This window comes from Mirounga leonina, unplaced genomic scaffold, assembly GCF_011800145.1.
Source record: "Mirounga leonina isolate KUSES-001 unplaced genomic scaffold, KU_Mleo_1.0 Mir_201, whole genome shotgun sequence".
In the NCBI taxonomy this organism is placed as follows: Eukaryota; Metazoa; Chordata; class Mammalia; order Carnivora; family Phocidae; genus Mirounga; species Mirounga leonina.
This window is the reverse complement of record NW_023270504.1, coordinates 768,186-795,960: the sequence shown is the minus strand read 5'-3', so window position 1 is coordinate 795,960 and position 27,775 is coordinate 768,186. Positions and strand designations below refer to the sequence as shown.

General features: G+C 36.0%; 1 protein-coding gene across 1 annotated transcript in view; it reads left to right on the top strand.

Annotated features, from left to right (window-relative positions):
- CUNH12orf40 (chromosome unknown C12orf40 homolog) overlaps window positions 1-27,775 on the top strand; it is a 71,518-nt gene that overhangs the window by 22,988 nt on the left and 20,755 nt on the right. Inside the window, exons 8-10 of the mRNA XM_035027821.1 lie at window positions 13,604-14,133; window positions 14,353-14,422; window positions 15,494-15,554. Coding sequence (XP_034883712.1) covers window positions 13,604-14,133; window positions 14,353-14,422; window positions 15,494-15,554 — 661 coding nt within the window. The remainder of the gene's footprint in view (window positions 1-13,603; window positions 14,134-14,352; window positions 14,423-15,493; window positions 15,555-27,775) is intronic.

The following is a 27,775-nucleotide window of genomic DNA, read 5'->3' as shown; positions in this document are numbered from 1 at the left end:
AGCCTTGTATTCTGGAGATAAACCCTACTTGGTTACAGTGTGTTATCCTTGTTACACATTCTTGGGTTTGATGTGCTAAAATTTTGTTAGGAATTTGTGCATTAATCTTTATGAGGGATATTTTCTATGTTTCTTTTCTTTTGATATCTTCATCTGGTTTTGCTATTAGCCTAATTGTTGATGTCATAGAGTAAGTTGGGAAATATTCTCTCCTGTGTAATTTTCTGAAAGAGTTTATGTGGAATTGGTACAATTTCTTCCTTAAATGTCTGATAGAGTTCATCAATGAAGCCACTTGGTATGGAGTCTTTTTTGATGGGAAGGTTTTGTTTACTATAATTTCCATTTTTTTACTATATACAGGGGTAGTCAAATTATTATTATTATTTTTGAGTAAGCTTTGGTAGTTTGTCATACAAGGAATGCATCTATTTTATCTACATTGTAGAACTTATTGACTTAAAGTTATCCATAATATTCTTATTATGCTTTTAAAATTTTTAACATTTATAGTGATGTCTTTTCTCTTATTACTAATATAAATTGTGTCTTATCCCTTCTTTTTCCTGATCATTGTTTTAAATTTAAAACTAATTGGCCTATAACATTATACTAATTTCAGATGTAAAATGTAATTAAGTATTTGTATACATTGTAAAATGATCACAGTAAGTTTAGTTACCATTTGTCACATACAAAGTTATAATTTTTTTTTGTAATGAGAACTTTTAAGATTTAGCAACTTTCAGGTATGCAATACAATATTATTGACTATAATCACCATGCTGTACATTCCCACAACTTATTTATTTTATAATTGGAATTTTTTTTCACCTCTTGACCCACTTCACCCACTTCCCAACTTACCTCCTCTCTGGCAAACACCAACTTGTTCTTTGTATCCATGAGTTTTGTTTTGTTTGCTTGTTTTATTTTTTAGATTCTATATGTAAGTAAAACTATATGATATTTTTCTTTCCCTGTGTGGCTTATTTTACTTAGCATAGTACCCTCAGGTTCCATCCATGTTGTCACAAATGGCAAGATTTCATTCTCTCTCTCTCTCTCTTTTTTTTTTTTACCTTCTTTCTTTTTTTCCTTTTAATTTATTCATTTGAGACAGAGACAGAGAGACAGAGAGACAGAGAGCATGAGCAGGGGAGAGAGGCAGAGGGAGAGGGAGAAGCAGACTCCTCACTGAGCCGGGAGCTGTATGTGGGGCTCGATCCCAGGATCCGGAGATCATGACCTGAGCCGAAGGCAGACGCTTAACCATCTGAGCCACCTAGGCACCCCCCCCCTTTTTTTTTTGTTTTTACTTTCTTAATCAACATTTATGAGTAAAATAAAAAGTAGAAGAAACCAGGAGTGATTCCCTGGAGTTTGTCCTGAGGCTAAATTTCTTTTTTTTAAATTTATTTAAATTCAATTAGCCAATGTATAGTAAGTACATCATTAGTTTTTGAGGTAGTGTTCAGTGATTCATTAGTTGTGTATAACACCCAATGCTCATCAGATCACGTGCCCTCCTTAATGCCCATCACCCAGTTACCCCGTCACCCCACCCTCCTCCCTTCCACAACCCTCAGTTTGTTTCCCAGAGTTAAGAGTCTCTCCCTCTCTGATTTCTTCCCATTCAGTTTTCCCTCCCTTACCCTATGGTCCTCTGTGCTATTCCTTACATTCCACATATGAGTGAAACCATATGATAATTGTCTTTCTCTGATTGACTTATTTCACTTAGTATAATAACTAGAGGCAGTTCCATCCATATCGATGCAAATGGTAGGTATTCATCCTTTCTGATAGCTGAGTAATATTCCACTGTATATATGAACCACATCATCTTTATCTATTCATCTCTTGAAGGACATCTGGGCTCCTTCCACAGTTTGGTTATTGTGGATGTTGCTGCTGTGCATACTGGGGTGCATGTGCCTCTTCTTTTTTACTACATCTGTATCTTTGGGGTAAATACCCAGTAGTACAGTTGCTAGGTCATAGGGTAGTTCTATTTTTAATGTCCTGAGGAACCTCCATACTGTTTTCCAGAGTGGTTGCCCCAGTTTGCATTCCCACCAACAGTGTAAGAGGGTTCCCCTTTCTCCACAACCTCTCCAACATCTGTTGTTCCCTGTCTTGTTAATTTTAGCCATTCTGACTGGTGTAAGGTGGTATCTCATTTTTGTGGTTTTGATTTGTATTTCCCTGACAGTAAGTGATGTTGAGCATTTTTTCATGTGTCTTTTAGCCATTTGTATGTCTTCTTTGGAGAAGTGTCTGTTCATATCTTCTGCCCATTTCTTGACTGGATTATTTGTTTTTTGGGTGTTGAGTTTGAGACGTTCTTTATAGATCTTAGATACCAGCCGTTTATCTTTTAAGTCATTTGCAAATATCTTCTCTCATTCTGTAGGTTGCCTTTTAGTTTTGTTGACTATTTCCTTTGTTGTGCAGAAGCTTTTTATCTTGATGAAGCCCCAATAGTTCATTTTTGCTTTTCTTTCCCTTGCCTTTAGAGATGCGTCTTGCAGGAGGTTGCTGTGGCCAAGTTCGAAGAGGTTACTGCCTGTGTTCTCCTCTAGGATATTGATGGATTCCTGTCTCACACTGAGGTCTTTCATCCATTTTGAGTTTATCTTTGTGTATGGTGTAAGAGAATGGTCCAGTTTCATTCTTCTGCATGTGGCTATCCAATTTTCACAGCACCATTTATTGAAGAGACTGTCTTTTTGGATATTTTTTCCTGCTTTGTTTAAGATTAGTTGACCATAGAGTTGAGGTTCCATTTCTGAGCTCTCTATTCTGTTCCATTGATCTATGTGTCTGTTTTTGTGCCAGTACCATGCTCTCTTGGTAATCACTGCTTTGTAATAAAGCTTGAAATCGGGCAACGTGATGCCCCCAGCTTTGGTTTTCTTTTTCAACAATCCCCTGGCTATTCGGGGTCTTTTCTGGTTCCATGCAAATTTTAGGATTGTTTGTTCCAGTTCTGTGAAAAATGCAGATGGTATTTTTATAGAGATTGCATTGAATGTGTAGATGTCTCTAGGCAGCACAGGCATTTTAACAATGTTTATTCTTCTAACCCATGATCATGGAGTGTTTTTCTATCTCTTTGTGTCTTCCTCAATGTCTTTCATAAGTGTTCTCTAGTTTCTAGAGTACAGATCCTTTACCTCTTTGGTTAGATTTACTCCTAGGTATCTTACGGTTTTTGGTGCAGTTGTAAATGGAATCAATTCCTTAATTTCTCTTTCTTCAGCCACATTGTTAGTGCATAGAAATGCAACTGATTTCTGTGCATTGATTTTCTATCCTGCCATGTTGCTGAATTCCTGTATGGGTTCTGGCAATTTTGGGGTGGAGTCTTTTGGGTTTTCTACATAAAGAATCATGTCATCTGCGAAGAGAGAGAGTTTGATTTCTTCTTTGCCAGTTTGAATGCCTTTTATTTCTTTTGGTTGTCTGATTTTTGAGGCTAGGACTTCTAGTACTATGTTGAACAATAGTGATGAGAGTGGGCATCCCTGTCATGTTCCTGATTTAAGGGAAAAGCTGTCAGTTTTTCCCCTTTGAGAATGATATTTACAGTGGGCTTTTCATAGATGGCTTTTATAATATTGAGGTATGTTCCCTCTATCCCTATAGTTTGAAGACTTATTCAAGAAAGGATGCTGTATTTTGTCAAATGCTTTTTCTGCATAAATTGAGAGGATCATTTGGTCCTTGTTTTTTCTTTTATTAATGTGATCTGTCACGTTGATTGATTTGCAAATGTTGAACCACTCATGCATCCCAGGAATAAATCCCACCTGGCTGTGGTGAATAATCCTTTCAATGTACTGTTGGATCCTATTGGCTAGTATCTTGGTGAGTATTTTGGCATCCATGTTTATCAGGGATATTGGTCTGTAATTCTACTTTTTGAAGGGGTCTTTAGCTGGTTTGGGATCAAGATAATACTGGCCTCATAGAATGAGTTTGGAAGTTTTACTTCCATTTCTATTTTTTGAAACAGCTTCAGTAGAATAGGTATTACTTCTTCTTTAAATATTTGATAGAATTCTCTTGGGAAGCCATCTGGCCCTAGATTCTTGTTTTTTTGGGAGATTTTTGATTACTGCTTCAATTTCCTTGCTGGTTATTGGTCTGTTCAGATTTTTTATTTCTTCCTGGTTCAGTTTTGGTAGTTTGTAAGTTTTCAGGAAGGCATCCATTTCTTCCAGATTGCCTAATTTATTGGTTGGCATATAGTTGTCATGGTATATTGTTAGAATTGTCTCTATTTCCTTGGTGTTGGTCATGATCTCTCCCTTTTCATTCGTGATTTTATTAATTTGGGTCCTTTCTCTTTTCTTTTGGATAAGTGTGGCCAGAGGTTTATTGATTTTTTTAATTCTTTCAGAGAACCAGCTTCTAGTTTCATTGATCTGTTCTACTGTTCTTCTGGTTAGGGCTCTGAGCTTCATTATTTCTCTTCTCCTGCTGGGTTTAGGCTTTGTTTGCTGTTTTTTCTCCAGGTCCTTTAGGTTTAAGGTTAGCTTGTATATTTGGGATTTTTCTAGTTTTTTGAGAAAGGCTTGTAATTGCTATGTACTTCCTTCCCTCTTAGGACTGCCTTTGCTGTATCCCAGAGGTTTTGAACTGATGTGTTTTCATTCTCATTAGTTTCCATGAATTTTTTAAGCTCTTCTTTAATTTTCTGGTTGACCCATTCATTCTTTAACAGGATGCTCTTTAACCTCCAAGTGTTTGAGTTCCTTCCGAATTTCCTCTTATGATTGAGTTACGGTTTCAAAGCATTGTGGTCTAAATATATCCAGGGAATAATCTCAGTCTTTTGGTATCAGTTGAGACCTGATTTGTGACCCAATGTATGATCTATTCTGGAGAAAGTTCCATATGCATTTGAGAAGAATGAATATTCTCTTGTTTTAGGATTGAATGTTCTGTATATATCTGTGGAGTCCATCTGGTCCAGTGTGTCATTCAAAGCCCTTGTTTCTTTGTTGGTCTTCTGCTTAGATGATCTGTCCATTGCTGTGAGTGGGATGTTGAAATCTCCTACGATTAATGTATTATTATCAATATGTTTCTTTACTTTGGTTTATATAATTGGCTGTCCCATATTGGGGGCATAAATATTTACAATTGTTAGAAAATCTTGTTGGATAGACCCCTTAAGTATGATATAGTGTCACTCTTCATCCCTTATCACAGTCTTTGGTTTAAAATCTAATTTGTCTGTTAGGAGGATTGCTACCCCAGCTTTCTTTTGAGGTCCATTAGCATGGTAAATGGTTCTCCACCCCCTCACTTTCAGTCTGGAGGTGTCTTTAGGTCTAAGATGATTCTTGCTTTTTTATCCAATCTGATAACCTGTGTCTTTTGGTTGGAGCATTTAACCCATTTACATTCAGAGTAACTATTGACAGATATTAATTTAATGCTATTGTATTGCCTGTGAAGTCCCTGTTTCTGTAGATCTGTCTCTGTTTCTTTATGGTCTATATTACTCTTGGGGTCTCTCTTCACTTACAGTATCCCATTTAATATTCCTTGCAGGGCTGCCTTGGTGATCACATATTCTTCCAGTTTCTGTCTGTCCTGGGAGCTCTCTCTCTTTCCTTCCATTCTGAATGACAGCCTTGCTGCATGTTCTTCTCATTTAGTACCCTGAATATATCTCATTGGCCCTTTCTGGCCTGCCAGGTTTCTGTGGATAGGTCTGATGTTATTCTGATGTTCTTCACTCCGTATATAAGGAACCTCCTCTCCCTAGCTATTCTCAGGATAGCTTCCCCCCCTCCCCCACAGGATTTACAAGCTTCACTATTATATGTTGGGGTATTGATCTATTTTTGTTGATTTTGGGGGGGTCCTCTCTGCCTCTTGGACATGAGTGCTTGTTTCCTTCCCCAGATTAGGGAAATTCTCAGCCATAATTTGCTCGAATATACCTTTTAGCCCTCTCTCTCTCTCTCCACCCCCTCTGGGATCCCAATAATTCTGACATTGGTTTGTTTCAAGGCATCATTAAATTCTCAAAGCCTTTCTTCATGGGCTCTGAGTTGTCTTTCTCTCTTTTGCTCAACTTCCTTCCTTTGCCTCACTGACCCCAACTGTTAGAGCATCCAATGTAGACTGTATCTCATTCATAGCATTTTTAAATTTGGCCTGATTAGATCTCATTTCTGCCCTTAGAGATTCTGTACTGTCATTTTTGCTTTTCTCAAGCCTAGCTATTAACTTTATAATTGCTATCTTGAATTCCATCTCTGATATCTTACTTATATCCACATCAATTAGCTCTGTGTCAGAGAACATTGCCTCTGGTTCTTTCTTTTGTTGTGAATTCCTCTTTCTAGTCATTTTGCCCAGAGAAGAATGGGTAAGCGAATGAGTAGAGTCCAAAATATCAACCACGACCCAAGCAAAATACACACTAGACAAATCTGAAGTGGTCAGAAGCCACAACAGAAAAAGCAAACAAAACCAAAAGAAACAAAACAAAACAAGGGGGTGGGGAGGGGAAGAGACTATACTCTCGCAGGGTGGACAAAGCAGGGTGATCTACTTGTTCCTGATTGAATTTTGGTCTGTGTGTTAGAAGACACCACATCCCAAAATTCCAAAGAAAGGAAAGCTTATATATATATATATATATAAAATAAATTATATAATTATAAATATAGAATATAAATATAATTATAAATATAAAAATTATAAATGTTAAATATATATTTACAAATAAAATTGAGTAGAGTGAAAAAAGGACTAAAATGAAGCATATATCTATAAAATGTAGATGCAAAAAAATAAGTTAAAAAGCAACTTAAAACCATAAGTTGGTAAAATAAGAATCTAGTTGAAATGGGAAAAAGGTAAAAAAAAAAAAAAAGGAAAATTTTAGACTGAAAGATAAGTCATGAGGAAACACCTGGAGCTCAATATACTATTTTCTCCTGGCACTGGAGTTTCACAGTTTTGTGGAATCCATACAGTTGTAGTACAGCTGTTCTTCCAGTCTGTCTTCTGGGGGAGGGCCTGTTTTGCTATTTCTCAGTGGTCTTTGCCTGGGCCAAGTTGCACCTCCCCTTGTCAGAGGAATGTAAGCTGGTCATCTTTGTGGCTTTTGTTTCCTGGAGGCTTTCCGCCCTCTTCAGAGGGTCAGAGCAAAAATAGCCGTGCTGGATCTCCGGCCCAGACCCTCAAGATCCCAGTCCCCCCTCTTCAATAAACCCTCTGGGTCAAATAGTCTCCACTTCTGTGTGTGCCAAACTCCGCAGACTCCTGTGGTACGTGCCCACTGCAGTCCTCCTAGGGTGTAGTCCCAGGGAACCGTCACTGCTCCCAGGTTACGGCTGTCCTTTCCAGGGCCCTGAGAGCTTTTGCCCAGTTGTGGGTGCAGCCTCTTCGCCCCTCCCAGGGGATAGTAAACAGCCCACACGTTCCAGTCCTTCTCAGGGTGCTCAGGCTAAGAGTGGTCTCCTAACGGTCCGGGCTTGTGGTTTATGGTGACCGGAGCTGAGTCCCTCCTGGGCTCTCTGACCATAACTAGTTTCCTCAGTCCCCTGCTTGGGCACTCTACTGTTTGATACACCCCTGTTCATTCTGTGTCTCCTGGGATCCTGAGACCACAATGACCCACCTAGAATTCTGCCCTTTTCATCCCCCGAGCCCCTTTCACAAAGGGATATCTCTCACTGGAACAGATTTCTAAGGGTTCTGATTTTGTGCTCCAGTGTTATACCACTTTCCAGTAGCCAGCTTATGGAGGCTCCCTCCTTCCTCCATTTATCTTCCAGTACTTCTCCACATTCCAATACTCCATACATCCTACCTTACAAAAAGCCCTCGCTTTTCTGCTTTTAGAGTTCCAGATATATTTTCTTATATCTCAGGCTGATTTTGTGGGTGTTCAGAATGGTTTGATAGATATCCGGCTAAATTTGAGGGACCTGATGAAATGAGGTCCCCTACTCTTCTGCCATCTTGCCTCTTCCTCTCATTCTTTTTTATAGTTAGTAGTATTCCATTACAGACACACACACACCACATCTTCCTTATCCATTTATTTATCATTGATGGACACTTAGGTTGTTTCCATATCTTGGCTATTATAAATAATGCTTCAGTGAACATTGGAGTACATATATCTTTTTACCTTTTTTCCCCCTGGTCATTATGATATAGAGTCTCACTAATTTTATTTATCTTCTCCCAGAATCATCTTCTAGTTTCACATATTTATTTTCTATTTTTTATTTCATTGAATTCTGCTCTTTATTTCCTTTTGCCTATTCCTTTGTATTTAATTTAGTTTTTTTCTATTGTCTCAGGGTGAAAGCTGAGGTCATTGCTTTGAGGTCATTTTTCTTTTCTAATATAGGTGTTTTCACGCTATAAATTGTCCATTAACTGCTCCTTTTGCTGCATCCTACAAATTTTGATGTTTTAATTTTCATTCAGTTGAAAGTGTTCCTAATTTTTCTTTTAATTTCTTTTTCAATCCATGAGTTATTTAGAAATTTGTTGTTTGGTTCCTAGAAATCCTAAGGCATTCCTGTATCTTTCTAAATTAATACCATTGTGGATAGGAAATATCCTTTGTATGATTTGAATCCTTTCAAATTTATTAAGACTTGTATTATGGTCAAGAGTATGGTTTATATTTAATGTGGTAATTGATATGGTTGGATTTAAGTCTGTTCTCTTGTTTTTTTAAAAATTTTAAAAAGATATTTATTTGAGTGCGAGACAGAGTGAGCGAGCGAGAGAGCACATGAGTTCTCTCATGAGAGGCCGAGGGAGAGGGAGAAGCAGACTCTCCACTGAACAGGGAGCCCGATGTGGGACTCGATCCCAGGACCCTGGGATCATAACCTGAGCCAAAGGCAGGTGCTTAACTGAATGAGCCACCTAGGTGTCCCTAAATTTGTTCTCTTGTTTTTTATTTGTCCCATATAATGTTTCCTTTTCCTCTTTATCTGCCTTTATTTCGTTTGAGTGTTTTTTATGACTTAATTTACCCCTTTTGTTGGCTTATTACTTATAACTGTTTTGTTTTTCAGTGGTTGCTTTAGTTTATAGTATATATTTTAATTTATCACAGTCTGTCTTCAAGTTATACAACTTCACATATAGTATAAAAACATAATAGTATGCTTTCATTTCTCCATTCTGGCCTTTGTGTATGTTTCATATATTTTATTTCTATATATGTTACAGATCCAATAATACATTATTGCTCTTTTTAAAGAGAGTTATTAGAAAACATATTTTTTATATTTAAGCACAAATTTACCATTTTTGGTGGTCTCGATGATTTTGTGTAGATCTAGAATTTCATCTGGTGACATTTTCCTTCAATTCTAAAGACTTTAAAATTTATTCTAGTATAGGTCTGCTGGTGATTCATTCTTTTTATCTTTTGTGTACTTGTCTTTATTGTACTCTTTTTGAAAGATGTCTTTTGACTTGCATTGTTTCTAACTAGAAATTTGCTGTCATTTTTATCTTAGTATCTGTATATATAATATATAATTTTTCTGTTTTTAAGATTTTTCTATCATGGATTCTCTGTCATGCACCTTCTACCATGGATTTTTATCCATTAATTAGGATGTTCATTTTCTTTCCACTTCTTGTGTTTTGGCTGTGTGGAGCTTCTTAAATCTGTGGACTTACTGTTTTTATCAAATTTGGAAACAGTTCAGCCATTAATTTTTAAAATATTTCTTCTGATTCCTTTTTCCTCTTTGAGGACTCAGATTACATTAAATTAGTCCACTTGAAGTTGTGTCCCAGTTTACTGATGCTTTGTTCATCTATTTTTAGTATTTTTTCTTTCTGTGTGTTTGACCTTATATAGATTATATTGCTTTATCTTCAAAATCACTAGTTGTATCTTCTTTGATGTCTCATCTGCTCATAAATCTGTTCAGTATATTTTTCATTGCTGTAAGTTTCATTCAACTTTTCTTTATATATTCCATGCATTTATTTTAACATGCTCAGTCTTTCCTCTATCTTCTTGAATATAGGGAATATAGGCACAATGACTTTTTTAATATCGATGTCTACAAATACTATCATTTGTGTCATTTCTTGGTCTGTTTCTAATAATTGATTTTCCTTCTCATTATGGGTTGTACTTTCTGTTTCTTTGTATTCCTGGTAATTTTGTTTGGATTCTGTAAATTCTGAATTTTCATCTTTTTGGTGTCTGGATATTTTTGTATCCCTATAAATCATCCTAAGCTTTGTTCTAGATACAGTTTAGTTATTTGGAAATACTATGATCTTATTGAGGCTTGCTTTAAATTTGTTAGGCAGGACTAGATATATCTTTAGTTTTTGGTTAATTTCGCCCTCTGCTGAGGCAATATACCCTTTGAATACTCTGTGATTCCTTTTGAATTATGAGGTTTTCCACTCTGGTTGATGGGAACACAAAACTTTCCCATCTGTATGTGAATTCCTGGACTTGTTCCATCTTATCCTGTTAGATATTTTATCCTCCTCCCTACCTCCAGCCTTGGGCATTATTTCTTCATATGCATGTGCTGATCAGTACTTAGCTGAAGATTTGAGAACTCGCCGTAGATCTCTAGAGTGCTCTCTCATTGAAGCACTCTCCTAGTGATAATCTGCCCTGTGAACTCTATCCTCTGTATTCTTTCTGAACCCCCAGCTCTGTTTTCTCAACAAAGGGATCTGTGAGCTCTAACTGGGTTGTCCCTTTATATTCTGCGGCTTGTATACTTTCTGCAGGCAGTAAGCTAGGAGCAATCATGGGGTTCACCTCATTTGCTTTCTTTCTCAAGAATCATTATCCTGGGGGCACCTGGGTAGCTCAGTCATTAAGCGTCTGCCTTCAGCTCAGGTCATGATCCCAGGGTCCTGGGATCGAGCCCAGCATCAGGCTCCCTGCTCTGCAGGGAGCCTGTGTCTCCCTCCCCCACTCCCCCTGCTTGTGTTCCCTCTCTTGCTGTCTCTCTCTCTGTCAAAAAATAAATAAAATCTTTAAAAAAAAAAATCATTATGCTGTTCTACCTGATGGTCCATGTATGAAAACTTTTATCTCATATATTTTGTCCAGTTTTTTAATTGTGTCAGTCAGGAGGGTAAGTCTAGTTCCTCTTGCTTTGTATTGGCCAGTTGGAAGTTTTGAAACGTATTCACCTAGCAATCAAACTGATATTTTTCAAGGCAAAAAGCAAGTCAGTTTTACTTTTGTATTTAGAACCTTTCAGTACTTCTTATTGTTCTTTTAAAAAAATAAAGCTCTATTCATATGACCGAGTAATTCCACTACCAGGTATCCAAAGAAAATTAAAACACTAATTCAAAAAGATGTATGCACCCCTTTGTTTATTGCAGCATTATTTACAAGGGCTAAATTATGGAACCAACTCAAGTGTCCATTCATAGTGGGTAAAGAAGACACACACACACACACACACACACAGACTGGAATATTACTCAGCCATAAAAAAGAATGATATCTTGCCATTTGCAACAACATGAATGGATCTAGATAGTATAATGCTTAGTGAAACAAGTTAGTCAGAGAAAGGCAAATACCATATGATTTCACTCTTGTGGAATTTAAAAACAAATGAACAAAGAAGAAAGAGACAAAAGACCAGATGCTTTATTTAGAGAACAAACTGGTGGTTACCAGAGGGGAGATGGGTGGGTGGGGGTGAGTGAAATAGGTGAAGGGGATTAAGAGTACACATATCATGATGAGCACTGAATAATGCATAGAATTATTGAGTCATTATGTTGTATACCTGAAATTAAATAACACTGTATATTAATTATGCTTGAATTAAAAATATTAAGTTCTGTATAATCTGGGCCTTTTAAGACTTAGGTCATAGGTTTTCATAGGTTTTCCTTCACTGATTCTATTGAGTCTTTCTTTTTTTTTTTTTAAGATTTTATTTGAGAGAGAGAGTGAAAGAGAGCACAAGCTGGGGGGGCGGGGCAGAGGGAGAAGCAGACTCCCCACTGAGGAGGGAACCCAACTTGGGGCTCCATCCCAGGACTCTGGGATTGTGACCTGAGCCAGAGGCAGATGCTTAACTGACTGAGCCACCCAGGCACCCCTGTTCGTTTCTTTTTGTTCCTCAAATGTGTGGCAAATTTTGCATTTGTGCTTATTATTCTATTTCTTTGGAATATGCTTACTCCTTTCTTCACATGTTTAACCATTCTGTGTCTTTCACTTATTTATCACTTCCTTACTAAGGACTTTTCTGACCAGACTATCTGATACAGGACTTCTAACACAAGTTATCCCATCACATGATCTTGTAGCATCTATAAAGGCAGTGTAATTATCCTTTTTATTTGTTTATTTCTGTATTTCTTTTATCCTTTGTACTTATTAATGGTTAATTATTTATTATTTTCCTTAACTAGAATATAAGCTGTATTGTTTCCCTGCCACATAATAGGCATATATTAAATGTCTGTTTAATATACACAGATAAGTCTTTCTTTACATTTATTTTTTTAGAGTAATAAAAATTTCTCTGGTGTTAATGTTGTATATTATTGCATACTATAGGTTATGCCTTTTGGTATAATATTATCACATTATGTTGCCCAAAACACCAATGAGACCTGTGTTGATTAACAGTGTAGGATCGTGATCTGTGAACATTCATGGGGAAAACATCTCTCTCTCCTTAATGGCAAATGGAATTCTTTTATTTCTCTGTCCGCAACACATGGCATAGTGTCTGGAACACAACAAGTGTACCTGCTTGTTAGATATTTAATAAATAACTTAAAAAATAAAATTGGAAAATCTTTCAGAATTCTAGTGGCTTATATTTCTTTTCTAAATTTCTTTGGTACCTCCAGTCTCTGGAACAACCCAACCCCCAAGTAAATTTGTTGGTAGTCAGTGACAACAAAATTTGAAATATCTTGATTTCTAATTATGTCCTATGATAGCTTTCATTTGATACAAGTTGGACATAAAGTAGAGTTAAAAAGGAACTTAAAATTTATCTAGTCTAACCTTTTCATCTAATTTATTTTATATCATGACTTTATTATATATGCATTTGTATCACATTTTTCTGCCTTGGGAACTTCAGAGTTGTTAGGTTGAGAAAAATCTGTTATGATATTCTCATGACTATTTGATTTTAAAACAGGATAATTTTCCTCTTCACAGTCTTTAAATATCTTTCTCTGGTTAAATGAAGCAGCAGCTACACACAGTAATTGTCTAGGTTATTCACTAGATCTTATTATAGGAGACAAGACAGACTATAGGTTTTTGTTTTAATATAACAGTAAATTGAACCCATGCTAATTTTTCATTTTGAAATACTGAACTAAGTGTAGATTATTTTTATACTCACTAAGGTACTAGAAGAGTACATTAGATAAATTTCGACCCAAAGCAATATTCTACCCAAAATTCTACCCAAAGCAATTTAAATTAAAAAAATTAAAACCTAGTCTAGGTAAATATTAGTAGTTACTCAGTATGTTCTCTAAGAATTTAATAGTTTTGAAATGAAAATGCTGTATGTTTTTCTTGCTAAATATGTTTTTATTTATCTTCAAGTCCAGGCAATAGGAATTTCCTTACTGAAAGACCTGTTGTGGTTATGGGTGAAGAATGTGGAAGCATGGATGAGCAAAGACAGTCAGACTTCATTACTGAAAAACAGTCAGTACAACATATTTGGGGAGAAAATAGAAGAGAGCTTTCAAATTTTTTTGAAAGTGTGAACCAGCCAAAAGCCAGCCTTATATCAGAGAATTGTAACTCTTTTATTAGTGAAAATGTCATCAATTTATTAAGCATAGATCAACAGAGGATAAAGAAAACCTTTGACAAGTGTGGTTATGACAGTATGGGAGATATTTGTGCAATCACAAGTTCTGATAAAAATGATTCAACTGATAGATGCGTTAGAAGAATTTTTACAGATCCAGTGTTGACTCTTAGTAATTCTACTTTTAATAAAACAAGTTATCCAGAAAAGTGTCAGCCAAACAAGAGGTATCAAAAAGAGTACCACAGTAATGAAAGAAATACTCTTAGTACATCCTTTGAAAAGGATTGTTATGCAGCCAGCTTTGAAAAAAAAGGTGAGTGTTATACATGGAAAACATAATCTTTTGGGATTTTTTGTTTTCAATTTGTGTGTGTGTGTGTGTGTAAGAACAGGAAATTAGAAACAGAATGACATTCTATTACATGACTTTTTGGATCAGTAATTTTATTCTATGTGGTTTGTAAGCTTCAAATTAAAAAACAGATAGTCTCTGTTAAGGTTTTGAGTTCAGTGCATACTTTTATTTTTAAAGGAAAATTTAAAAGTGATTACCAAGAGAAGACACCACAGAATGGAAGCCAGAAATATCCAGTGAATCATATGTAAGTTTTTAGGTAAATCTGGGGAATGCAAATCAGGATCTATTAGTATAATGCATGTTGAATGTTGGAATTGATGAAAAGTGAGTAGGCATATTGCTCTCTGGGGGTGGGTAGACCAGCCTCAAGGATGGCTTCTCAGCTGTCAGAATCTTGGTAAAATCACCTTATTTGAGAGTATGGTGCCTATATTTGCTATTGCAAAAATAACTGGAATCTTAGTATTAATTAGGTTTGAGAAAACTGACTTCTGTGTTTAAGAAACTTACATACTCACCAGAATGCAGTTTATTATTTACAGTAAGAAATAGAAGAGTCACATGTATAGGAATGCTTACTTGCATGGTAAGCATATTTTCTAACTTTTGGCTCAGCTCTCCATGGGAAGGTTGTTTGGTTAGTATAGAATCAGAGCAAGAGAGTGATAGAATTCAACTGTAATGGCATAAGCATATTAACATTTTATGAGACTGTTTTTATAGGGAATTAAACAAAATTTCTGGTTTCAGAATAGCCCAAACTTTCTTGGTAATAATTGTGATTTAGTCAGATCTTGGTAACTGAAAATCATGAACTAGAATATATTTTTATTTTGAAAGTACTTTCTTATGGAAATATTTAAAATATCTATAAAAAGAGTATATAGATGCTATTTTTATGGGATTGGCACAACAAATTAATTAAAATACAGATTAACAACTTATTTAATAAAATCAATAAATTAGCTGCTTTGTTGTCAAATTCCCAAATATTCAGAAAGTTGTGAATGAAAAACAACATGGTAGGCCTTGAATTTTAAAATTTACTTTATGAAAGGGATTTAGAACATGGTTCCCAAGTCTGGCTGCAGGTTCACATCACTTGAGGGGGGTGACTTTTTAAAATTAAAAATACCAAGTTTGATCCACACGTAATAAATAAGTTCTTTAGGTTGGAGCTTATGAATCTTTGTTTTTCAAAAAATCTTCCCTTATAATTCTGATCTGAAGCCAACTTTGGAAACCATAATTTAGAATAATAATTTTCAGCAGGAAATAAAGCACACTTTAAAAGCATCTTATTTATGATCCTTAGGGGTAATATCTCTTTGGAAGAATTGCATTCTAAGCAATCGTGGGACTTTGGATTTGGTGAGGTAAAGTACATCTTCCATTATCTTTCCAATTAAGTCAGTTGTTATTATGTCATATATTAGTATTGGCAGTTTACTTTGGTTTAAAGTTAGCTTTTATCAAAAAAATTTCTTCTGAGATTAATACTTTTTCTTTGTTATATTTTTTTTATTCTGGGGAAATTATAGCTTGGGTTTAGAAATAAAATTAACACCTTTCAGAACTTGTAATATGCTTTAAGACAAACCAATCTAGATATTTAAAAAATTCTTTCTATAAGTCCTATAAAATTTCTTCCAAGATGAAAACATTTAGGTTTCAATGTGCTATGGTCAACATAGTTATATGTTTAAGAATACTGAAAGAGCTATAAACATGGGTTATGTAAGTTGTAACTGCTGCTCATAATAAGGGCATGTGATTGTTAAAATAGTGCAGGCTTTGTGCTAGGAGCTTTATGTACTTCATTTCTAATCTATAAAAGCCTGATTCTGTAAGGTCTGCAGTGCAAAAGAGACTCAAGTTCAGAGAGATTAAATAACTTGTTCAAAGTAACATGCTCAAACCAGGATTCAGACTCTTTACTATTTTAAAAAATTTTATTATTTTTAAATTTATTTTAGAGAGAAAGAGCAGGGGGAAGGGTAGAGGTAGAGGGACAAGCAGACTCCCCAGTGAGCAGGAAGCCTGATGTGGGGCTTGATCCCAAGACCCTGAGCCGAAATCAAGAGGCTGAGCTCAACCAACTGAGCCCTTCAGACTCTTATTTGACACTATATTTTCTACTACACTGTTTTCTCTTTTTATCTTCAATAAATATGCATTGAATGCATATTATGAATTCATTTAATAGAATTTATTGTGTCTTTTATATGCTAGACACTGTGCCTACAGTGGTGAAATAAGTTTTTGTTCTGATGCTTACATTCTATTATGCACAGTATGATGAAAGGTACAGCGATGAAAGGACATGGAACCTATCTTTAGGAAGCTATAGCCTTGTAGCTAGACTGAAACAAACAAAAAACCTAGTGCATTTAGATACAGTTGCTCCAATTGGGGTTTTTACAAAAGGCAGTTGGAACTCAGTAAAAGACACTTCTAAGTTTTCTTTTAGGAGTTCTATGGTTTCAGTTCTTAGATTTGGGTCTTTAATCCATTTTGAGTTCATTTTTATATATGGTGTAGGAAAAATGGTCTGTTTTTATTCTTTGGCATGTAGGTGTCCAGTTTTCCCAATATCATTTATTGGAAAGACTCTTCCACATTCTATATTCTTATCTCCTTTATTGTAGATTAATTGACCATATAGATGTGGGTTTATTTCTGGTCTCTCTATCCTGTTCCATTGATCTATGTGTCTGTTTTTGTGCCAGTACCATACTGTTTTGATTACTGTAGCTTTGTAGTATATCTTGAAATCTGGGATTGTGATACCTTCAGTTTTGTTCTTCTCAGCCTTAGCAACATATTTATGGCTATGTTTCCTCAGGCAAGGGAAACAAAAGTGAAAATGAACTAAAATACACCCAAATAAAAGGCTTTTGCACAGCAAAGGAAACCACCAACAAAATAAAAAGGCAACCTACTTAGTGGGAGAAAATATTTACAGATTACATATGTCCAATAAGGAGTTAGTGTCCAAAATATATAAAGAACTGATACAACTCAACACCAAGCCAGCAAACAATCTGATTAAAAAATGAGCAAAGGACCTGAATGGACATTTTTCCAAAGAAGACAAACAGATGGCCAAAAAACACATGAAAAAATGCTCAACATCACTAATCATCAGGGAAATGCAAATCAGAACCACAATGAGGTTATTACTTTATGCCAGTCAGAATGGCCAGTATCCAAAAGACAAGAAGTTACAAGTATTGGTGAGGATGTGGAGAATTAATTTTAATTTTTTATATTGAAAATGCACTCCCTAAAAATATTTTTTTCATGAGCAATATGTGCAAAACTTCTGGTTTCCTGCCCTGAAGCCTCAACTGCAGAAATTTAAAAGTTGCCTATGAGAGTTCCCGCCCTTCAGTTTTAGCTGTTGAAAGATTAATTTGAATTACAAACTCATATTCTTTGATTTACACAATCCTTGGGTCCTTCTGGTACCTAAGATGGACTTTTTACTGCTTTGTAGAGAATGCAGTTTCATAAAATACATATCAAATTCATCCAAATAGCCAGTCATTTAGCTGTTTGGTTTACTTACACATTCTATCATGGGCTGTGAGCAAAATAGCCAAATTTGAAAAGGCTGCTGTTTATAATTTAAGACAGGGACCCCTAAGTGACTCCTTTTTGGTATGCTTCTAAAAAGGTCAGGCACCAACATGTTGGTAGGAAAAAAAATTGGTGCAACCACTATGGAAATCAGTATTGAAGTTCCTTAAAAAAGTAAAAATAGAAATACTGTACAATCCAGTAATTCCATTACTGGGTATTTACCCAAAGAAAACAGAAATATGGGGTGCCTGGGTGGCTCAGTCAGTTAAGTGGCTGCCTTTGGCTCAGGTTATGATCCCAGTATCCTGGGATCGAGCCCCACATCTGATTCCCTGCTCAGTGGGGAGCCTGCTTCTCCCTCTGCCTGTGCCCCCTGCTCGTGCTCACTCTTTGCTCACTCTATCAAATAAATAAAATCTAAAAACAAAAAGTTTTAAAAACAGAAATACTAATTTGAAAAGATGTATGCATCCCAATGTTTATTGCAACATTACATACAGTGGCCAAGATATGGAAGCAACTCAAGTGTCCATCAATAGATGAATGAATAAGAAATTGTGGTATGTATATATATGTGTGTGAGTACACACATATACACACACACAGTAGAATGTTACTCAGCCATAAAAAAGAATGTGATCTTGCCATTTGTGACAACATGGATGGACCTAGAGAGTACTACGCTAAGTGAAATAAATCAGAGAAAGACAAATACCATATGATTTCACTTCTATGTGGAATGTAAAAAATAAAATGAACAAACAAAAAAACCAAGACTTTTAAATACAGAGAACAAACCGATGGTTGCCAGAGGGGAGGTTGGTGGGGTTAGGCAAAATGGGTGAAGAGGATTATAAAATAAATAAGATATAAAATAAAATAAGTCATGGAAATGGAAAGTACAGCATAGGAAATATAGTCAATAATATTGTAATAATGTATGATGACAGATGGTAACTATAGTTATAGTGAGCATTGAGTAATGTATAGAATTGTCAAATGAGTATGCTATATACCCGAGGCTAATATCCTTTATGTCAGTTATACTTCAATAATAAATAATAAAAAAGTCAGTTCTAAGTTTCATGGGCAGAGGACGATGTGATAGAGGAGAAAACTTTTGATCTGGGGGTTAGTAAGTTTACCAAATGGACAAACTTCCTTCATCCTATGAAGAAGGAGCAATATAGATAGAAACTAAGAGGTGAAGGAATAAAGCTTGTTTTGGAAACTGTAAGTAATTTGTTTCATTCTACTTATTGTTATTGCTAATACTGCAGTATAAATTATAAGGGGTGGAGGGATAGCAAGAAATAATTCTGGATGTTATAAAGGACCAGGTCATGAAAGACCTTGTATCATATATAACAGGTTAATTTCCTATCACCAAACAGAGAGCCACTAAAAAAATTTTAGCAGAGGAATATGATAACATCTGGGTATTAAAAAGTTGAGGAGTGGCAGTGAGGATGGAAACAGGGAAGAGCTATCACAGAGATTTAGAAGATCTAGATTTGAGAAAACTTGATGATTAGTTAAGTGAGAAGGAAAAAATTAAAGACCTGTATTTATGATTTGGGTAAATGGGTAGTTGATGGGATGATGCCATTCACCAAGATTGAAAACATGAGAGAAGGTTGCAGAAAAGGTTAACTCTCCACCAAATTTTATGTGTACCCTCTTTTATAGAATAGAGCTGTTAATATGAAAGGGCTACCCTGCCAAGGAACACTTTCCCTAATCTTCCATTCATCTAAATTTGGCCATGTGGCTCAATAATAGAATATTATCAGAAGTCATGTGCATTATTTTCATGCACTACAAAAAGTGGAGATTCCTTCTCTGTGTTATCCTTCTTGTGAGGGCTAGGTGGTAGTGAAGCCCTAAGGAATGTTTGCAGCCACAAGGTGGGAGGGACTGAGTCTCTAAATCACTAGATAGAAGAAAATTACCTACTGACTAGGAAAACTTATTTTAGATTATTACATGAGGAAGAAATAATTGTGTTTAAGCATTATATATTTTGTGATTTATTTTTAATACCTAGCATTACTCTAATTCAGAGGGAGAGATTTCTAAGAGAATATTAGTTAAGTGTTGACCTGTTGAGGTTGATTAAAGTTTTCTCAAAAATCTGTGATATATATGAAGATGTGTCGTAGCCATTTATATATACAGAGCTTGCAGTCGGAAGAGGCTTTTTGTATTCAGTGAATAGGTTGTAATTCAATACATTTATGTATACATACGTGATTTCCAAGAGAAAATTTTAGAACAAGAACAAAGAGTCCTGAGAAGCCACAACATTTAAAGTTGGAGGACGCGTAGTAGAAGAGAAGCCAGAAGAAGAGACAGAATGAATTGTTAGACAGGTTTGAGGAATTCTACTAAAAGAATGGTAGAAAAGAAAAATAGATTTTCAAGGAGGAGGAATATGGTCAGTAATATCAGATGCTGTCCTATGACTCCTGGAACTTCTATTTTCCCAAAAAGAATAATATAGATATATTCTCTTGAAGGAATTGTCAGCAGTTTATACTTAAAAAAAAAAAAAAACTCTGTTTGACTACATTTATGGCAGCTTGAATATGGCTAGAGCAAGTCAGAAAAGAAAATAAGCCCATTGCTGGAGCCTGAAGGGAATCCGGTGCTATGAGGAGTTCTTTGGGTAGATCAGCATGCAGTTTTAATTTGTGATGTATGGGCAGGGCTAAAGGTATAGTGAAAACCCTGGTTAAAATCTTAAATTCTGCAAGAGCAACCAAGGCAGGAGTCAAAAGAGGAAAGGAAGAAGAGGTAGGAGCAGAAGAAAGGCAGAGTTGTGCCTGCCCACTGGCTGCATAAAATCAGAACAAGTAGTTGCTACTGAGGCAGAATTAATGAAGAAGCAGAAGCACACAGAAAAAAACAAAATTCCATCTTGGATGGCAGATAGTAGGGAATGGAAAGAGTAGTGGTGGTCCAAGATCCTTTTGTTGGTTGTGGAAGGGAATATGAAAGAAAAATGTCTTGGAGGAGTATAATTATTTTTATTAAGATTTAATTACATATAACAATTTATTACTTTCTCATGTACTACAACATAATGATTGATAAATGTATAAACTGTGAAATAATCATCAGAATAGGTCTAGTTAACATCCATTACCATACCACAGTTAAAAATCTGTTTTTTCTTGTGATGAGAACTTTTAAGATCTACTCTCTTAGCAAGTTTCAAATATATAATACAGTTTTACTAATTATAGTCACCATGCTATACATTACATCCCCAGGACTTATTTATTTTATAACTGAAAGTTTGTATTTTTTGATGCCTTCATCCCTTTTGCCTATACCCCACCTCTGGAAAACACCAATCTGTTCTCTGAATCTATGAGTTTGTATTTAATTTTAATTTTTTTTTAGATTGCACATGTAAGTGAGATTATATGGTATTTGTTTTTCTTTGTCTAACTTATTTCACTTAGCATTAACGCCCTCAAGGTCTATTCATGTTGTTGCAAATGGCAGGATTTCCTTCTTTAATATAGCTGAATAATATTCTATTGCATATGTATACCACATCTTCTTTACACATTTTTCCATCTGTAGACACTTGGTTCATTTCCATGTCTTAGGTATTGTAAATAATAGCAATGAACAAGGGCGTGAGGATAATCACTTCGAGTTACTCTCTTCATTTCCTTTGGAAAAATTACCAGGAGTGGAGTTGCTGGATCATATATGGTAGTTATGTTTTTAATTTTTGAGGATACGCTACACTGTTTTCCATAATGGCTGACCAGTTTACATTTCCACTAGCAGTAGACAGGCATTTCCCTTTCTCCACATCCTTGCCAGTACTTGTTATTTCTTGTCTTTATGGTATTAGCCATATTAACAAATGTGAGGTGCTGTCTCATTGGGGTTTTGATTTGCACTTTCTTGATGATTCACGATATTGAGCACCTTTCTGTGTACCTGTTGGCCATCTGTATATCTTCTTTGGGTAAAAGTCTATTCAGTTCCTCTGCCCATTGTTTAATTAGATTGTTGGTATTTTGCTTTGAGTTGTATGAGTTCTTTACATATTTTGGATATTAACCCCTTATCAGATAAATGGTTTACAAATACTTACTCCCATTCTGTAGGTTGCCTTTTCATTTTGTTGATTGTTTCCTTTGCTGTGTAGAGGTTTTTTAGTTTGATGTAGTCTCACTTGTTTAGTTTTGCTTTGATTGCATTTGTTTTTGGTGTCAAATCCAAAAAAATCATTGTCAAGATCAATGTCAAGGACATTTACCCCCTATGTTTCTTCTAGCAGCTTTATGGTTTCGGGTCTTATGTTCAAGTCTTTATTCCATTTTAAGTTAATTTTTGTATATGGTGTAAGATAGGGGTCCACTTTCATTCTTTTGCATGTAGCTGTCCAGTTTTCCTAGTGCCATTTATTGAAGAGACTGTCTTTCCCCTAATGTGCATTTTTGGCTCCTTTGTTGTAAATTAATTGGCCATTATGTATGTGTATTTTCTTCTCAGCTTTCTATCATGTTCCATTGGTCAGTGCCTGTTTTTATGCCAGTACCATACTGTTTTGATTATTGTAGCTTTTTTAAAAAAAATATTTATTTATTAGAGAGAGAGAGCACGAGCACGAGCAGTGGGGAGAGGCAGAGGGAGAAGCAGACTCCCTGCTGAGCAGGGAGCCAAATACAATGCTAGACCCAATAATCCCAGGACCCTTGGATCATGACCTGAACTGAAGGCAGACGCTTAAATGACTGAGCCACCCAGGCGCCCCAGATTACTGTAGCTTTCTTTTTTTTTTTTTTTTAAAGATTTTATTTATTTATTTGACAGAGAGAGACACAGCAAGAGAGGGAACACAAGCAGAGGGAGTGGGAGAGGGAGAAGCAGGATTCCAGCAGAGCAGGGAGCCTGATGCGGGGCTCGATCCCAGGACTCTGGGATCGTGACCTGAGCCAAAGGCAGATGCTTAATGACTGAGCCACCCAGGCACCCCTCAATTACTGTAGCTTTCTAATGTTGTTTGAAATTAGGAAGGGTGATGCTTCCTGCTTTGTTGTTCTTTCTCAAGATTACTTTGGCTATTCAGGGTTTTTTATGGTCATACAAACTTTAGGATTATTTGTTCTACTGTGAAAAGTATCATTGGAATTTTGATAGGGATTGTATTGGATCTGCTTTGGTTAGTATGGACATTTTAACAAGATAAATCCTTCCAATTCATGAGCACAGATTATCTTTCCATTTGTGTCTTCAGTTTCTTTCATCAGTGTCTTACAGTTTTATGTGTACAGATCTTTTACCTCTTTGGTTAAATTTATTCCTAGGTATTTTATCCTTTTTGATGCAGTTGTAAATGGGATTATCTCTTTAATTTCTCTGATAGTTCATTATTAGTATATAGAAGTGCAACTGATTTTGTGTATTGATTATGTAACCTGAAACTTTACTGAATTTATTTGTTATTTCTAACAGTTTTTTGGTAGACTGTTCAGGATGTTATATATATAGTATTATGTTATCTGCAACTGAAGGTAATTTTAATTGTTCCCTTCTGTTTTGGATGCCTTTTTTTTTTTTTTCTTGCCTGATTGCTCTAACTAGGACTTCCAGTATTATGTTGAATAAAAGTGGTGAGAGTAGACATCCTTGTGTTGTTTCTGATCTTAAAGGAAAAACTGTCAGCATTTTACTCTTGAGTATGATGTTAGCTATAGGCTGAACATATATGGTTTTTATTCTGTCAAGGTATGTTCCCTCTATCTCTTTTGTTGCAAGTTTTAATCATGAATGGATGTTGAATTTTGTCAGATGGCTTTTCTGCATTTTTGAGATGATCATATGATTTTTATCCTTCAGTGTTGAACCATCTTTACAATCCTAGAATAAATCCCATTTGATCATGGTATATAATCCTTTTAATGTATTGTTAAATACAGTTTGCTAATATTTTCAAGGATTTTTGAATCTGTGTTCATTAAGGATATTGTCCTGTAATTTATTTTCTTGTAGTGTCCTTTTCTGGTTTTCTTATCAGGGTGATGCTGGCTTCATAAAATGGGTTTGGAAGTGTTCCTTTCTCCTGTTTTCTAGAAGTGTTTGATAAGGATTGATAGTAATTCTTTTTTAAATGTTTGGTAGTTTGATAGAATGCACCAGTGAAGCCATTGGTTCTGGACTTTTGCTTGTTGGGAAGTTTTTCTTTACCAGTAACTGGTGTATTAATATTTTCAATTTTGTACTGAATCAATCTTGGTAGATTGTATGTTCTCGGAATTTTACTAATTTCTTCTAGGTCATTCAGTTTACTGGTTTATTGTTCTTAGTAGTCTCTTATGATCTGTTTTTCTTTTATCAGTTATAACATCTCTTTCATTTCTGATTTTGAGTCCTCTTTTTTCCCTTTTGATAGCTAACAGTTTGTCAATATTTTTTATATTTTCAAACAACCAGCTCTTAGTTTCATTAATTTTTTCCTGTGTTTTTTAGTTTCTGTTTCATTTATTTCCACTCTGATCTTTGTTATTTACATTCTTCTACTAACTGTAGGTTCAGTTTATTAGTTTCTTGAGGTATTAAGTTAGGTTGTTTGAGATATTTCTTGTTTCTTAATATAGGTGCTTATCAACACAAACTTCCCATTTAGAACAGTTTTTGCTGCATGCCAGAGTTTAGGTATTTTGTATTTCCATTTTTATTTGTGTCAAGATACTGAAAAATACTTTTTGATTATTTTTTTCAGCCATTGATTGTTTAGGAGCATGTTGTTTAATTTCCATATATTTATCAATTTTCCAGTTTCCTTATAATTTTTATTTTCATAACATTATGATTTCAGTCTTCTTAAATTTATTAAGACTTGTTTTATATGATTTCAGTCTTCTTAAATTTATTAAGACTTGTTTTTTGGCCTAAAATACAATCTATCATGGAAAATATCCAATATGTGTTGAGAGGAATGTGTATGCTATTGTTTTTGAATGAAATGCTCTGTATATACCTGTTTAGGACATCTGGATTAAAGTATCATATCATCTGCAAAGAGTGAGAGTTTGACTTCTTCTTTGTTGATTTGGATGCCTTTTATTTCTTTTTGTTGTCTGATTGCTGTGGCTAGGACTTCTAGTACTATCTTGAATAGCAGTGGTGATAGTGGACATCCCTGCCATGTTCCTGACCTTAGGGGGAAAGCTCTCAGTTTTTCCCCATTGAGAATGATATTGGCTGTGGGTTTTTCATAGATGGCTTTTATGATATTGAGGTATGTACCCTCTATCCCTATACTCTGAAGAGTTTTGATCAAGAAAGGATACTGTACTTTGTCAAATGCTTTTTCTGCATCTCTTGAGAGGATCATATGGTTCTTGTTCTTTCTTTTATGAATGTATTGTATCACATTGATTATTTGCAGATGTGAACCAACCTTGCAGCCCAGGGATAAATCCCACTTGGTCGTGGTGAATAATCCTTTTAATGTACTGTTGGATCCTATTGGCTAGTATTTTGGTGAGAATTTTTGCATCCATGTTCATCAAGGATATTGGTCTGTAATTCTCCTTTTTGATGGGGTCTTTGTCTGGTTTTGGGATCAAGGTAATGCTGGCCTCATAAAACGAGTTTGGAAGTTTTCCTTCCATTTCTATTTTTTGGAACAGTTTCAGAAGAATAGGTATTAATGCTTCTTGAAATGTTTGGTAGAATTCCCCTGGGAAGCCATCTGGCCCTGGGCTTTTGTTTTTTGGAAGATTTTTGATGACTGCTTCAATTTCCTTAGTGGTGATAGGTCTGTTCAGGTTTTCTATTTCTTCCTGGTTCAGTTTTGGTAGTTGATACATCTCTAGGAATGCATCCATTTCTTCCAGATTATCTAATTTGCTGGCATAGAGTTGCTCATAATATGTTCTTATAATTGTTTGTATTTCTTTGGTGTTGGTTGTGATCTCTCCTCTTTCACTCATGATCTTATTTATTTGGGTCATTTCTTTTTTCTTTTTGATAAGTCTGGCCAGGGTTTATCAATCTTGTTAATTCTTTCAAAGAACCAGCTCCTAGTGTCGTTGATCTGTTCTACTAATAGCCTTTTTGATTTTGACTTGGTTAGATTTTAGTTCTTTTATTTCTCCAGAAAGGGTTTCTCTAATATCTTCCATGCTTTTTTCAGTCCCAGCTAATATCTTTAAAATCATCATTCTGAACTCTAGTTCCGACATCTTCCTAATGTCTGTATTGATTAGGTCCCTGGCAGTCGGTACTGCCTCTAGTTCTTTTCTTTGAGGTGATTTTTTCCGTCTTGTCATTTTGTCCAAAGGACAATAGATGAATGAGAGAACAAAATGCTAACAGGGTAACAACGACCCCCCAAAAATATACAGTAAATAAATCAGAAGAGACCTGAAACCAGAGGAAAAGAAAAAGAAAGAAAAAAGAAAAAAAAGAAAAAGATAAAACAAACAAACAAAAAAACCAGAATATGATCAAATATGATCAGGCTGGTGCATAAATTAGTGCCACACACTAGATTTTGGGCATATTTTGGCCTGTTAGAAGGAAGTGCCTCCCAAAATTTTAAAGAAAGAAAAACTTATCTATGTACAAAAATAAGGGTTAATACAATGAAGGGATGGAATATGACTGTAATGATGAAAATTATAAAAGATTTTATAAAAGGAATTGATAAGTAGTTGGTTGAGGGGTGCCTGGGTGGCTTCATCGTTAAGCATCTGCCTTCAGCTCAGGTCATGGTCCCAGGGTTCTGGGATCGAGCCCCACATCGGGCTTCCTGCTCTGCGGGAAGCCTGCTTCTCCCTCTCCCTCTCCCCCTGCTTGTGTTCCCTCTCTCGCTGTGTTTCTTTCTGTCAAATAAATACATAAAATCTTAAAAAAAAAAAAAAAAGAAGTTGGTTGAAAAAAGAAAGAAGAGGATTTAAAAAAAAAATAAGGGAGAGAATGTGATCAGGCAGGAGACTAGAACAAAGCCATACACTAGAGATTTAGGGTATATTTTGGTCTGTTAGAAGAAACTGTATCCCAAAATTTTAAAGAGAGAGCAACTTATATATATATATATATACCAAAAATAAGGTTAACTACTATGAAGGGATAGAATATGACTGTAAAAATGAAAAATAAAAAAGGTTTTTTAAAAAAGGGATTAATAAGATGTTGGTTGAAAAAGGGAAAAGGAAAAATTCAACAAAAAAAAAAAGGAAAAGAAAGTTAAAAAAAAAATTAACTTTGAAAGACTAAAGAATCATGGGAAAAAAGCCATGAATTCTATGTGCAGTATTCCCCCTAGCGCTAGAGTTCTGCTGTTCTCATTGATCAGTAAACTTGGTCTTGGCTGGCTGTTCTTGCTGATCTTTTGGGGGAGGGGCCTGTTGCCGTGGTCTCAGATGTCTTTGCTGGAGGCAGAATTGCCCCGCCCTTGCCCAGTCCAGGCTAAGTTATCTGCTCGGGTTTGCTCTCTGGAGCTTTTGTTCCCTGCAAGCTTTCGGTACAGCTTTGGAGGATGAGAGTGAAAATGGCGGCCTCCCAGTCTCCCCCCCGGAGGAGCTGAGAGCTCGGGACCCCACTCCTCAGTGAGCCCCCAGCGAAAAGCAGTCAATCACTCCCATCCCCCTGGTCTCTGGGTGCACTCCGTGCTCACCCGGCCTGTGACCGAGCGTTTCTATCTCTCCCTCACGACCCCGTTTGGAGTCTCCAAACCCAGCCGATTCCTGCGGTGCGCTCCTGCCGCTCCTGCGCCACTTACCCCCCCCCACCGGGAGAAAGGGGAGTCTACCTGGATCTGCCATTTTTTGGGTCCCTCCTGGAGGAGCAGTGGCCCGACTGTGCCATGGATCATGGTTTATGGCAACCCCGAGCTGAGAGCCCACTCCTTGGTTCCGTCTCTGCAGCCAGCTTCCCTGCTCTGATACCTGGGAGCTCTGCTGCACTCAGGCACCCCTGGTCTTTCTGTGACCCCGAGGGTCCTGAGACCACACTGTCCCAGTGAGGGTTCCGC